General features: G+C 42.8%; 1 protein-coding gene across 1 annotated transcript in view; it reads left to right on the top strand.

Annotated features, from left to right (window-relative positions):
* The first annotated feature begins 240 nt into the window (after positions 1-240).
* LOC122570122 (insulin gene enhancer protein ISL-1) overlaps positions 241-14,174 on the top strand; it is a 35,392-nt gene continuing 21,458 nt past the window's right edge. Inside the window, exon 1 of the mRNA XM_043732039.1 lies at positions 241-1,812. Coding sequence (XP_043587974.1) covers positions 1,674-1,812 — 139 coding nt within the window. The 5' untranslated portion in view covers positions 241-1,673. The remainder of the gene's footprint in view (positions 1,813-14,174) is intronic.

Raw genomic sequence — 14,174 nt, 5'->3', positions numbered from 1 at the left:
CACAGCTGCCCCCAGGAGGCGTGGAAGCGACAGAGTCGACTCCACCGGGAGAACGAATAGCTCGACGGCGGCGTGGAATCGAGGCTCGAATTCTCGCCAGCGGATAGGACGTGGATGAGCGGGTCGAGTGGTGGGACTGAAATCGGAGTGGGGTCGAAAAGGTCGACCTCGAAGGTGGGGGCATCGGCTGGTTAGGTTGGGTTCTATAGGAACCTAACCGGCAGTCAGTGCCTCCTAGGGCCCCGCGCCGTCAGTTTCGTTGGTGTTGCGTCGTGTAACGTGTCCTCTCTTTCTCTCTTTTTTCTCTCTCTCCTCCTTTTTCTTCCTCGAGCCCTCTCCCTCTCTCCTTTCCATCCCCTTTCCCTCGTGCGTATATACTTTTTATTTTTCTTTTTTTTTTTTGCTCGTCGTCACGATCAACGCCGTCATTGTCGGCCGCGAGTGATAAGGAAATAATAATTGCACGCACGTGCCACTTTCCACGTTTCTCGTCTCTGACGGATGCCGCGCATTCGGCACTTTCTGCCGGACCACGCTCGTCATTCTCATTAATGGGATAGCACAGCCGGTGTTCCGCTCCGGAAGACTTCTCCACGAGATCGACTAAACGGCACTTGGGATTCGGTCGAGCCGCAGGTCGACGAAGAACGATTCTTTACCGTGGCACGAGATCGACGGAGTGAAGAGTCTCGGGGTACCTGAACCGGTGATCTGCGTAGCGATATCGGTTGAGAAAGTTTCGCAGAGACAGAATGTTTACGTGACAGAATGTTTATGTGACTGAAGGACGTTCGAAGGATCGAAGATCGCAATAATCGTTAGACGATACCGCAAACGTCCAAGAAATTTATTGAGAGAAATAATTTGTGCCGATAACATCTGTGCTTCTTCGGTAGTAGCAATCGTTTTCGAGAAAATCGCGGACAAATATCGACCAGGGTAAGATGCAAAGGACGTCGTCGTTCGCCCGGAAGATCGCAAAATGGCGTGGGCTCCGGTGAGCTATCGCTGCGAATGCGAATCTTCTCGCTGAAACCGTACAAACGCGATTCGATTCGTTCGTTCCCGGGGACGAGTGGCTGTGAAAACGAAATTCCAGTGGCTGTAACGGAATTCGCGCGATAACCAACGTACGAGACACAGCGGGTAACGTGAAATTTCACGAATTCCACGAGCTACGGTTGTTCTGCGGCGAATAGTCGATAGCCGGTGGAAATTCTCGAGAATGAAATTACGAATATTTGTCGCGACTGACACGTGCAATTGCCAACCGGACGACGCTGCTGGATCGGTGAAAGCGGGCCAGAAGCGAAGGAAACTGAACTAAATCTTGTCACAACGCAGCCGATTCGTCCGAATACCTTGAACTCGAGCGCAGACTGGAAATATTCGTTCTTGAACGAATTCGTGTGTCATGCAACCAGCTAGTCGAATGTCGTAACTTTGTAAAAAAAAAAAAGAAAGAAGTGGTTTCCGGTTCGTTTCGTGAGTCAACGATTCCCTTGGTGGACGAACTTGATCGGGAAGGGAAAGAGAGTCGGTTCGAACGTCGAGGTCGAGACTTTAGTCAAATTCTGTATAGAAAAGTAAGTACGGCCGACGGTCGTACTTGGCACGAAGGCCTCAAGATTGCTCGAAAATCGTCGAGAGAGGTGCGCAGGGCAGGAAGAGCGATGGAAATCGGGGGTGCAGCGATGCAGAGGATGGCCGCTGCCGGAGGGCCCGGGCCTCTCAGCCTTCAGGGCCCTCCAAGGTCAGTGAAAATCTCACCCGTTAACATACAGGACGAGCCCGGTGACCTCACTTCTCAGAGTACGTATACCATCAAACGTATTTTTACGATTTGCTCGGGTTACGCCATACGTTCTTGCGATTTATTTACAATTGGTAGAAAAATGGAACAGCTTTGAAAATCCCATCTGTTCGATGTATTTAAATATCGTTGGTCAATGCGTGATGCGATATCACTGTAAATTTGTTATACAGATACATTTACACACAGGTTGCGCAATTTTTTACCTCAACAAGCTGTTTGAATGTTTTTACCTTTTATTTGCTCTTCGCTTCGCTTCGTCTTCGCGTGGTCGACTAATTAGGGGGAAAAAAGGAAAAGAAAAAGAAAAAGAAAAATCTAGGTAGTTTGAATAGTTCGTTGAAACGGGAGTTCTGAAATTATCCTTCGATCTACGTTAATATTTTAACCTTCGTCTTATTTTGAAAATCTGTAACAGCAAAATAACCGAGTCACGCTACAAAAATAAAGCGGCCAAACGATATTTTAGCACAACCAATGAAATTCAAAGACACGTTGGAACGATAACAAGGTGCATCAAACGCTAAATCGATCCTGATTTCTCTAATATTTACATAGATACGTAGCTTCGTTGAAACGACTAAAATGCATAGTAATAATCGTATCGTTGAAGTAACAGCTACGCGGTAATCAGAAACGTTCGCAACCATCGTCTGAAACTTTTTATAATAAATCCCTCGATGCTCGACGTTTCGAACATTTCGGATAAAATGTAACGGTAAACAAATAGTACAGACATATTATTCGTTTTTCCGGGCATTACGACGTGAAAATAATGCGTCGCATAACTGGAATTTGGTAACGAAGATCGGGTCAAAGATTTTCCCTTTGCATTCTCCTTGTACTTTTGCAAAATTCCAATAAAATGGAATTTACAAATTATTCGCGTGCAATGCTTACGACGAGCAAATTTGATAGAACTAGATCGTCACGATACGAACCTATTACCTGTCTTGCTTACGTTCTGGCTGCGAGTTTTCCATTCGAGAAAAGAAGAAACTTCGTATCGCCCTTTGATCGCGCTTAACGAATTATCAACGCGATACTGTTAAATTATTTCGCGAAATAACATTTCCCTGTCGCCGTTCCATGGCGTACATCGTCGTGGAAACGTTGCGATTCGTCCGGCAAAATAGCGACGGTTCGCTTTGCTAATAGCGTACATAGAAATTGTCAAAAAAGATGCGTACGGCTGAATCGAACGAAATACAACGCAACCGGCCGTCGCGTGGCGCGTCGCTCGAAACTTCGCTCTGCGACGAATTTCCTTCGATGCTCGTTCGGCGTCGATTAACTTTGTCCCGTGCTCGTCGATTCCGACGCGTTTCCTAGTTTCACGAGTATCGGTGCTTTCGAAAATTGAAAAGACGTTTGGAACATCGATTTTGCGTCTGGATAATCAGCGCGATAGTACGTTGGCTCGTTCACGTTGTCAATCGCTCGCAATGCCAACCCTCGAGTCTGATCGTTCACGGAAGAATTGTCAGCGATTTTGGAGGAGTATCGACGCGAGGAATGTTTCGGTATTCGGCAAGGAAACAGCGAAGGCTGGACTTGTCGGTGGTTGAACTTTAAATAGCAACGTCAGTGGTCGCCTTGCTAGCTACGGATTCGATGCCCTTTGCGATTAGCCGAAGTGTTGAAGCGGTCACCGCTTCTAGGGAAACTCTACGTCCGGTCTTTCTATTTTCCTCGAGCTCTGAAGCCATCGACAGCGTATAAACGATAGACTGGGACGAAGGCGAACCATAGACAGTAGACGTGTGACGATGGCTTCGGGGCTTTCAGTTATAGGGTAACACTGCTAGCGCGTGGATCGGCACCAGCTCAAATTATATTGCTACTTGTACTTACGCTTCTGTGTTAAAGTATATTTTCTACTTTACAATTTATCCGCGCGTTCCTCTGTTCATACATCTGATAACCTCGACAGGAAAAGTGCTGGAAACGAAGGTTTGCGCAAATACGAAAGAACGGGCGATGGTCTCGTCAGAAATTCCAAACGTTTCAAATCGTTGGAACGAGGGCGAGATATAGGACGCGAAAGTCGGAAGACCGTAAATTGCGTTGATCGCGGACGAATACGAAAAGAGGCGAAGAGAAATCGTGGCGAAGCGATCGGGATAGAAAGCGATCGAAAACCTGGAAGAATTATTTCGATTAAAATGCGTTTTATCGACGGTGATTGTCGTTGTACGAGGCGAAACGACGCGACGATCCGTTTATCCATGTATAGATAATATGGCGATATCGAATGAAACCGGGATCCATCAATTAGAATATTTTCCGGAAATTTTGATGCGAGTCGAGGCCAGGCATCGTTCAATCCGATTACCGGTTTCCCATGTTGCTATGTATAAAATATGCACCGACGCAAATTTGCTTGGCCCGGTGTTTTCTACGATTTCGCGTGGCTGTCATGTCCGCGTAATAGCCTTACGTGTTTGACAAAAACAATTTAGCGAAACGCGCGAAATAAAATGGGGATCCTGCTGAATAATTCGTATTTGCAAATTTTCAGCTTCGTGACATGTACGAAATTGAAACCGTGGATATTTCGTGCGTTGTAATTTTTAATAACGAAAAGTGGTACGGTAACGGGGGTTGTGAAATTTTATCGTTCCACCATTTGTAACTTAACGCGACAGCATGCGAATAACGGTTGAAAATAATGGCAGATTCGTTGCTCGGCCGAATATTTTTGCACGAACGTTACAAAGAGTTCCGATCGCTAATTTTGCTCACAATGGAACCTCTATTATGCGCACGTTTTAGCCATCCAACGATTGCCCTGCTTCGAGATTTTACTACTCGAGCGCGGTTTCTTCTCCGACATACCAACGATTATACTACACTTGCCGTTGAAAAATTCAGCCGCTGTGTCAACCGTGATCTTCGCGTCTAAAGCTTTCACAATGGTTCGTTGTTTTCTTATGGCCTTAAGATTTTCGCTCTTAGAAACGCTGTTAGTTCTCGAAGAATTCGGACAAAGTTTAAAAAAATTTGCGAACGCGTTGTTTCCCCGTGTTGCCCGGTAACGATACAAACGCGATAAAGTTTCTGTTAGAATAATATCCGAAAGAAATCTACATTGGAGAGATATCTCGTTAAAAAACGGAAGACACGCGTTACCGTACAGCGACGTAAAATCGTAGCGGTGACAGGAAAGATGAAAGAAGAAAAAAAGGAAAAAGAAAAAAGAAAATCAGATTCACGTTTAAACGATTCGGTTTAAGATGTGAAGGAGTTCATCGACGAAACTCGACCCCGTACGTACATCCTCCGATCAGATAATTCGCTAACACGATCTCATAGCCGCAGAATATTCAGTAGCAAACAACGATTCCACGATAACTTACTACCGTTTCGACGTTACGTCGTGTTACGCCAGCTTGTTTAACATGTATTTTCCGTGTTTCACCAAGGATTATAGATCTCGTACATCGATCGTAATTACCCTGGCGGAACGTTACATCCAGACGTTTATCTCGCGTAATGGCAGCGCTGTTGCATCGTTTATGAATAAGTCGATGGACGCTAATAAGTGCAACTTTTACTCCAATTTATCCAAGTGGAATAAACGCGCGTTTCCAACAAGATAGACGCTCCAAGACGTACGATATTTTCTTTCACGGGCACTTTTTTCCATTTTTTGGAGAAAAATAAATTCGACAACGCGAGAGACGCGAGTACGCGTCGGTGAACGATGCGCGAGGCGTGTCGCAAATTTTTCTTAACGGTGGACGCGTTCCAGCGGTCAGTTTTTCGAACATCTGTCCTCCTTAGTTTCGGTCTGAACGGCGAAAGATAAGAAACGTCGGATAATGCGAGATTGGCGCGCGCGATGCGGTGGAAAAGATGGGCGAAGAAACGTGGCTTTAAAGTAGAGGTAAAGGAGATCGGTTCGAGCGTTTGATTTCGAATAACTATTTAGAGCAGCCCGAAAGACCGCGGTCTTATTGTTAGTTCGAATTCCTTGAATTCACTTCATTTGTTTCTACTTAACTGCCGAATAGCCGGCCGCCGAATCGGTCCGCACGGGTGCAATCAGAAATAAACTCAAGCGAATCCGGTCTGTCACCTCGACCGATTTCGCTAGAGACGCGATTTTCAAAATGCTGGATTTTCCAGCTGCTCTAATCGCGCTTCGTCCGTTATAAATCTTTAAAGGAATTTTCTGGCCGCCAAAATTATAGACCAGCGGCTGTTAAAATTCCCAGTTTCTACGCTGGGAAGCGCTTGAAACGCGTATCGTGGAATGCCGAAGGAGAAGCGGCTGTCTGATTTAGACGTAACCTCTGGTGCGCTGCGAATAGTCGAAAAAGACGGTTGAACACACCGGTTGCGATGATTGCAAAGTGGTTATTATTAGGATGTATAAAGTAGCTGAATACTTATTTCCTGTTATTCTACTTTTCTTTATCGCTTGCAAGTAACAAATCGCTGGGAATTTTCGTTTCTTCGGCATTCTGCGGTACTACGAACAAGTAACGAACGACGTTTATAAGATATTCGTGGCATTTGGCAGGCGTGAACGAATATTAACTTTAAAACATATTTAAACAATATATTACAAGCGTACAAATTTATTGAATAAATACAAATCTCAAATCCGTGAACTTCCACTACTGTACAAACAAAGCACACATCAATAACGAAGAGTATATTTGATTTCCAGGATATTCATTTTCACCTAGCAACGATTAATACGACTACTTTTCGTACTACGATCGTCCCTTTCGTTAAATCGCCTGTGTCTCGTTGACAAAGCTCGTAAAGAAGTCTGAAAATTGTCCCATCGAATAGATGCCTAGCGTAACGCCAAGAGAAAGAAATCGACGATCAATTGTCACCGTACAGAACGCAACTTGCGTCAATTTTAATTAGCGGTTAATACATTTGCATGATTAGACCCTGAAAGTTACGCGGTATCAGCATTCCATGCATCGAAAACGACCACGACATTAATGCTGCGATTTCTCTCTCAATCTCTCTCTCTTCCTTTCTCTATCTCTCTACCATTCACCGACACGTATAACTTTACCTGACGTCGACTTTAAATATTTAAATATCCGTCTTTCTCTTCTACCTTTCTTGCTCTCTCTCTCTCTCTCTCCCTCTCTCTCTCGTTCTGTCGAGTTTCCATCCGATACCAAACACATAATACGTAGATTGATAAACGAAGGAATGACGAGAAATTTTATTTTTATAAGGTACATTGATCGTGAAGTAAAAGATTCGGTAAGGTATGCGTGCCGTAGTGAATGGCTCGAGTAATGCATATTCTAGAATCTAGAATGACAAGTATCATGTTGTACATTATCTGGTGTGAATAACACATCGATATATGTACAGCGCATAGTATCAATACTGAATAGCGCATACTACGCAATAATGTGTTATTATATATAGCATAGTGTATAAATAGTATATCTATTATCTTGCGTTCGATGCGAACATCATGCTATATTCTAATAGGTATTTCATAGATTTGCTATGTACTTTGCATTGTAAATAGCATACTATCGGTCAATATCGAATCTATGTGATGTAATATTACGTAGCTCGTAACATAAATAATGTACCGTCGTGGCATATTCCGTGTGAACGATGTACTATGTGCTATCAATTGGCATCAACGAACGATATATTGGCAATAACGATATATTACATATAATAGTACGCACCTATTTCCTATTATTCTACGTATATCACGATGATTATATACTATGTACATTTTTAGTTCATTTCTCATTATTATTTATTGTTTATCGTTTAGATACGCTAACGACGTAATTGTTATGAATATAAAAATTCGAAAAATACATATTCAATGGCGCGAGATTTGCAAGTCATAGTGGAAGAAAAATTATTTTAGTCGTTTCATTTTTGTTCACCGTAGAGAGATTTTTTTGCGCTAATCTGAAACGAGATTTAATTATCTTCGTTCATTGAATCGCCAATATTCGGAATGTCTATATATATATATATATATATATATATATATATATATATATAAAAGAAAGAACGTAGCTATACGGAAAAAGCGTAAAATTGTCGTTCCTTTGCATCGTTTCCTTTGTTCGAAACAGTCTTTCGTATAATTTACATCAACTGACGTTGCGACAAATTACCAATGACACAGCCTTCGCGTGACATTGTTAAAATAATCTTATACCTACTTATAACTTTGAAACAAACGTCACACACGTAAAATGTGAGGTTTTTCGAATAAATTTCCTACCTATATAGAATTTGGATATTTCCCAGTCGAAACATATTTCAGTTTCTTTCGCCTTTTCCAAGAAAGGTGATTCGACTATGCTTATATCTAGGCTGATGTAATTAGCTATAGTTAAGATTATTTCATGTTGTCGGTACAATTATACGCGCAACGTGTATAAACTGGAACTTTCGAAAAGAAAACTACAACGGAAAACATTATGATAGAATAGCATGGTTGGGAGAAACCGAGTTTTGAATTAACTACGAATAATTAACGGTATAAATACATAACGATTTCTAATTATAATACTAAACTAGTTTATATCGACGATAAGTACAGCAATACTGTAAACAAGCGTATCTATAAAGATTGAAATAGAGTCACGTGGGCCCGCTGCATGATACAATAACGATTACCACATAGTCGTTGCTATAAATATAAACTGATAATCAAAAAATGATCGTTTCCGTATTGTTACGCGCGTCGTCCAATGTATTTCGTCGAAATGTAAAGCCGCGATCCGAAGAAAGCGCGGCTCCACGCGTATCGTCTTAATCGAATAGTCGTGGAATGACAGAAAGGGTTTCTCGTCGTGTAACCTTCGAACGATATGATAGCGCTGCGACAGTCTTACGACGGAACTATATAATTCTGAATATAATTCTCTAAGACTACTTTTAAGACTACGTTATTTTTACGAGAGTGAATATAAACAGGCGACATTGGATGCGCGAAATTGACATTGCGTTTAAATTTGTCCACGCAAGAAGAAGTTCTCGTCTTCTAAATAAAGAAATCGCGGCCACCGCAGGCTGATGCTCGTTGTCGGACAAACCATTCCGAGTAATTCTCAGGAATCGCTTAAAAGACAATCGCGTATAAATCGTAGAAACGATGAAATCCGCGTGAAACGACGGATACTCCGATGGAAATGTTCATAGACGACCGCATGATTTACCGACGAAGGGCACCGTGCGTGTCACGGAGCGCGGCCGGTGCTTAGAAAAGGATAGACGAAGGTTTAGGAGGAAATCATCAGCCGATTAGAGTGCAGATGTTCTCGTACGGAGATTATAAGCCGTTTCCACCCTCTGCAACGTTCTGGCCCAGGGTCCTTGGTCGTACGGGGCCGGTCCAAAGGGAGGAATAGAAATAGCTGGATGGGGTGAGCTTGATTGAATTATCATGAGTGTTTGCGGAACGGCGGCCTGCAATTGAATTAGGCCCGGCTCTTTTTTCTATCGGCGTACGTAGACATCTATCAGTGTCTCTCTAGGAGCCCTTTTGCTTTTAATGTTAATCAATGCCTTCGCCTCGTTTCACCGGAACGACCGACGTCCCTCTGGCTCGCCGCTGTTCTCTAAATAGCGAACGACGCATCGACGAGTCGTACTTGCCACCCTTTGTCACTCTCTTTCTCGATACATATTTTATCCCACTTTTCTCTATTTTATCTTCTCGTATCTTTTTATACTTTAACTCTACGCTTCGTTTACACTTGTTAGCCACACTGTATACATATAGCTATCTGCGATACAGGGTGGGGCGATAATCGTAGTACAAGCGGACAAGGGGGTGATCATACGCGAACAAACAAATTGCAAATGTAGCTTTTCGCCTGACTCTTCGTGTCCGAGGAGATCGAGTCTGGAAATTTGTCAAGTATACTTCGAATCGTTAAATACTAGAGCCGAGTAAACGATCCACAGGAGGTTCTAAAGGAAAATAAGGTAAAGAACGCGAAATAAAATTTGTCCGTTTAAGGCTTCGTTCTCGTCTAATTGCCAGCTGGTCGTGTTTCACGTTTTTCGCTGATCTCCGAACGTGGTTCCAATCCCCGTCGATTATTTCCTCTTGTTCAGCCCGGAATTGGGCAAATTCAAGTACACTCGTCAAATCTTCAAGGTCGATTTTCTCAAAAACAAAGCGTCAAACGAACGAAATGTTGTGCCAAGCCGTTTCCTTATTTTTTTCACGCAGAGTCACCGCCTGGCCGATCGTAGTACGATCACCGCCCCGCTCTGTACAAAGTAACTCGTTTCGTCGTTCTCAACCTGCGAGTTTGTTAAACTCTGACGAATAAGCGCGTAGCTACGAAATCGCTGCGGATAAAAATGTTTCTTGGCCTGTTCGAAATTCTTGCTCTGAAAATCGTTGATCAGATCGACGTTCGTTTTACGACAGAAGGTACCTTCGTTTTATCGCACGTTGCGCGTAAAGTCCGTGAGAACAAATTACACAACATTAGTTTGCTCGAAACTATCGATAAAAAAAAAATTGTTAAGAAAGTGAGAAGTCGTTGTGAAAAGGAAATAAAAGACGCGTGTGACGGCGATCGTGACTCCCAGTGATACGTTGGAACATGTCTAACGTACGTTTGGCACGATGCCTTCTGTTAGAAGAGTCGATCGTGACGAGAAAGGAGAAAGGTGGATTTCGAAATGGAAAACGCTAATTCTCTGTTAAATAATTCTGCAAAATCTAAATACAACGAAGTTACGAGTACCGCGAAATAAAAGCAAGACGAGTAGAAATATTATCGTACGCTATGCTATTTTAACTTCTCCTTCGTTCGATGTTAGAAACGCTTACATCGAACCTGTTCAAATTTTCTACTTCGTTGACGCGATGATAAACCTTCGGGATAATCGAGTCTTTTTTCGACGTCATCGCGTCTATATCGAATTAAACCGTCTGCCAGAGCGATGAAATCTGGCGAACAACGCGATAATCTGTGTTCGTCGTGCGATTTCGAAATCCATTATTTTTCGTGGAAATCGGATTTCCTTCGTGCTAATTCGAGAAATCGGTTGCTCGGAGAAACGAAACAGAGATCTTTTTTCGCTCTGTGTACACATCAATTTCTATTATCTCGATACCGTAATTCTTTGTCAATGGAAAATGTACAATATCGATGGGAATAAAGAAATCAGGCAGAGTGTAACGAGAAAATAAAGAATATTTTTAATTCGTTCAAAATTCAGAAATACTCGCGCATCAGCGAGTAACGTTCGTTTTAATGAGATACATCAGCGTGTACGTATAAAATAGTTGATTTGCTTCGATGATCTAAGAATAATCTCCGAACGATTGATTAAGAACACTTACGATAAGATTTGAAGTAGAAAGAAACTGGCACCGTTTTACTGACAAATCTAAAACGAAATATAAGGGTATCGTATTATCTTTATATACACGTTCGATTTAACATTTAATTTGCTAGTACCGTCGTTGGCTGTAGCAGTTCTTTAGCGATAATTATATTCCTTTCGCGTTGTATTTTCCTGTCGCGTAAAATAGAAAATTCGTCTAATTAAAATCCCCCCCCTGCCGTTCGTAAATTAACAAATATTCGTTAGGAACAGAATATCGAGCAAAATAGTACGTCGTACGATACTTCCAAAGTTCAATCAATTACGTCAAATCGAGCGATGATTGGACATAAATGAGAAACCAGCCGAAACTTTGACTCTACCCAAAGTACGTACTTGTCTCTTAGAAAAAAAAAAAAAAAAAGAGAAAAAGAAAAAACAGAGAATTAATCGTGACGTCTGATCGGAGTCGAGGATGAGATTCTTGTCACTTATCGGACAGTCGGTCAATTCGTCAACCTGATAACAGCGATGTTATCGAGCGTCCGATACTGGAAATACTTTTTCCTTGGAAGCGGTGCGTCTTTGATCTGCCGAAAGCACCGATTTCTCCACGGCATTCGTAATACGCGAAGGATGTCTCCGATTATCGATAACTCTGTGTACAAAACGATTAGACATTACAAATCGAGAAATGTCGTTTTTTTCCATATCGGAGATTATGTGAACGAGCCAGCGATTTCATCGTTCTGTTATTCCGATAATCCCGGAATATACACACTTCCGTCAATAACCATATAATTTGGAAATATTAGGAAACATTAAGAAGGGTAAACGGTGCTCGTATGTGCAGCTTTTCGATTCTATCAAATTAATCGTCAGCGATAATCGTTCGTGAACGATCGCGTCAACTTCTTCTCTCGTCTCGATACGTCTCGTCTCGCGTACAACTTATACTTCATAGGTTTTTGCTCGATCTTTTCGAAACACGTGGCGCAACGTCGAATGACGATCTTTCCCAGCGAGAAGAAGCGAGAGGAAGAAGAAGCAAACGTGGCAGATCTTGCCGCTCGTTCTTCCCGGGTTTTTAGTAGAATCTCGGAAATTGTTCACTCGAAATTTCATCGAGTCGACTGCGAACGAAGGGAAGAAAAGCGAGCGTAAGTCATAGCCTCGTGTCTACGTGTGGTGTACGGGAAAGGGAAAGGAAATGAAACGGAAGGACGATGGTCCGTGCTCGTTAAAAGCAACTAATGACAGGACGAAATCGATTGCGTGTCGTAAACCCGGAGCCTGGCGCCGGCGTTCGGGCCCGGAAAGCTCGGTTTACAATGGCCGCAAAGAAGGTCGCGGCTGGCGGGAGTCTCGTCAGGCCTTCTGGACATCGTTCTCTCAAAAACAGGCAAATGGCCCGCCGATGACCATAAGCTGTAAAACCGTGTCGGGATACCGGTCGATGAGCCATCGTCAAGGTCTGCGCCTTGTCAGGATAGCTAATTTCGTAGGGAGAATTAGGAAGCCGACCCTTATACTCGTGGATACTACTGTGTAATCACGCGGAACGAGACGCGACCAACATTCGGCCACGAATGTCATTTGGTATCGCTGCCGAGCATGTAGCTCGGTAATTTGTTGGGTGCTTTCGACCGATCGAACAAGATGCCGGCTTCGGCAAATTTTCGCCCGCCCTCCCTCCGGCCTTTGAATAAATTTCTTCGCGCGTCTTTTCGCTATCTTCCTTCATCGAGCGACGAATGCTTCGCTTCGCCGGTTTGTACGTTTGCACGAAAACCGTCTCCTCTCTCCGAGGCTGCATTTTTTCACGAGACGGAACAAGTCTCGAAGTTGCTCCGAGCGGCCACAGAATGCAAATCATAACGGCAACTTTAAGAATATTCGAAAGGATATGTAGGTAAGTGGTACGTAGATGTCGTACGTAAGTAGGCGCGTACGTTAGTTTGGTAGTAGGTTTCCAAACATAGAGCGAGCATTCGGTTTACATACGGCTAACGTTTGATCCACGCTAGCGAACAATTTGATTTTTCAACGTTAAATCTAATCTTCTAATGGATTTGGACGCGGCGGGAAGATATTTATATTACCTTGGAAACTGAACTGTTCGTTGGTATTTTGATCTTCGCTACTTTCTTCCTCGAGTCTCGTTACCTTCGATGAATTATAACCGAAAGAACCTTTCGAACAGTCGTAATTTTCTTACTGCAAAAGTACGTAACCAAGCCGCGTTTAAAATCATCGTGATTTCGCCTGCTTGATTTTATGCGCCATAAAATACTTCGGAACTCGGATCATTAAAATATCATAATTTTATGAGGGATTACTATATCGTATTGGAATAAGATACATCTGTAGATACGCGCGACTCGTGATCGTTTCAGGAACAGAACGTAAGAACCTCCTTAATATCGGTGTTCAATAAAAATTACTTTATCAGTTTCTTTTGTTAATTTCTGTGGCCTATCTGCGGCTGCAAGTTATCCTACTCGTAAAAATTTGAAGGATACCCTTGGAGTCGATGTTTGCGCGATCAGTCGCATCGATTATGTTAACGTATCGCAAGATTTCGTTAAATTTTTGCCAAAAATTCGTAGGATCGGACAGATTGATGCCTGAATTTTTATTCCCGTCGACTCGAACCTTTCAAATAAAAACCATAAGAGAACTTTCCTGGATAGAAGTCGATTTTTCTAAAATAGTCCTATCGTTGCAAGATCGATGGAAGGAAACGAAAGGTGGAAAAATTGCCGCTCCTTCGTTCCGTTGGCTAACAAGTCAGGTGTACTATTATGCACTGTTAAAGTGCCGGCATAGGAGGAAGTGGAGGGGATAAAGTGCAGTCGGAACATGAAACGATTAGGATCGGTTCTCGAAAGGGTAGGAATCACGTCGGCGTCGGTCCACCCACGTCGCGCTTATAAATATTGACAAGAAAATTTGTACCGGTGTGTTTATTTCCCTTGTTCTTATTTTATGCGACGAGCGGCGAATAAAACGAGAGAAATACAATTCGAGAATTTCGCCTTTA

This window comes from Bombus pyrosoma, linkage group LG8 (assembly GCF_014825855.1).
Source record: "Bombus pyrosoma isolate SC7728 linkage group LG8, ASM1482585v1, whole genome shotgun sequence".
NCBI lineage: Eukaryota > Metazoa > Arthropoda > Insecta > Hymenoptera > Apidae > Bombus > Bombus pyrosoma.
Note: the sequence above shows the minus strand (reverse complement) of the source record. Positions and strands in the feature narration are given on the sequence as shown.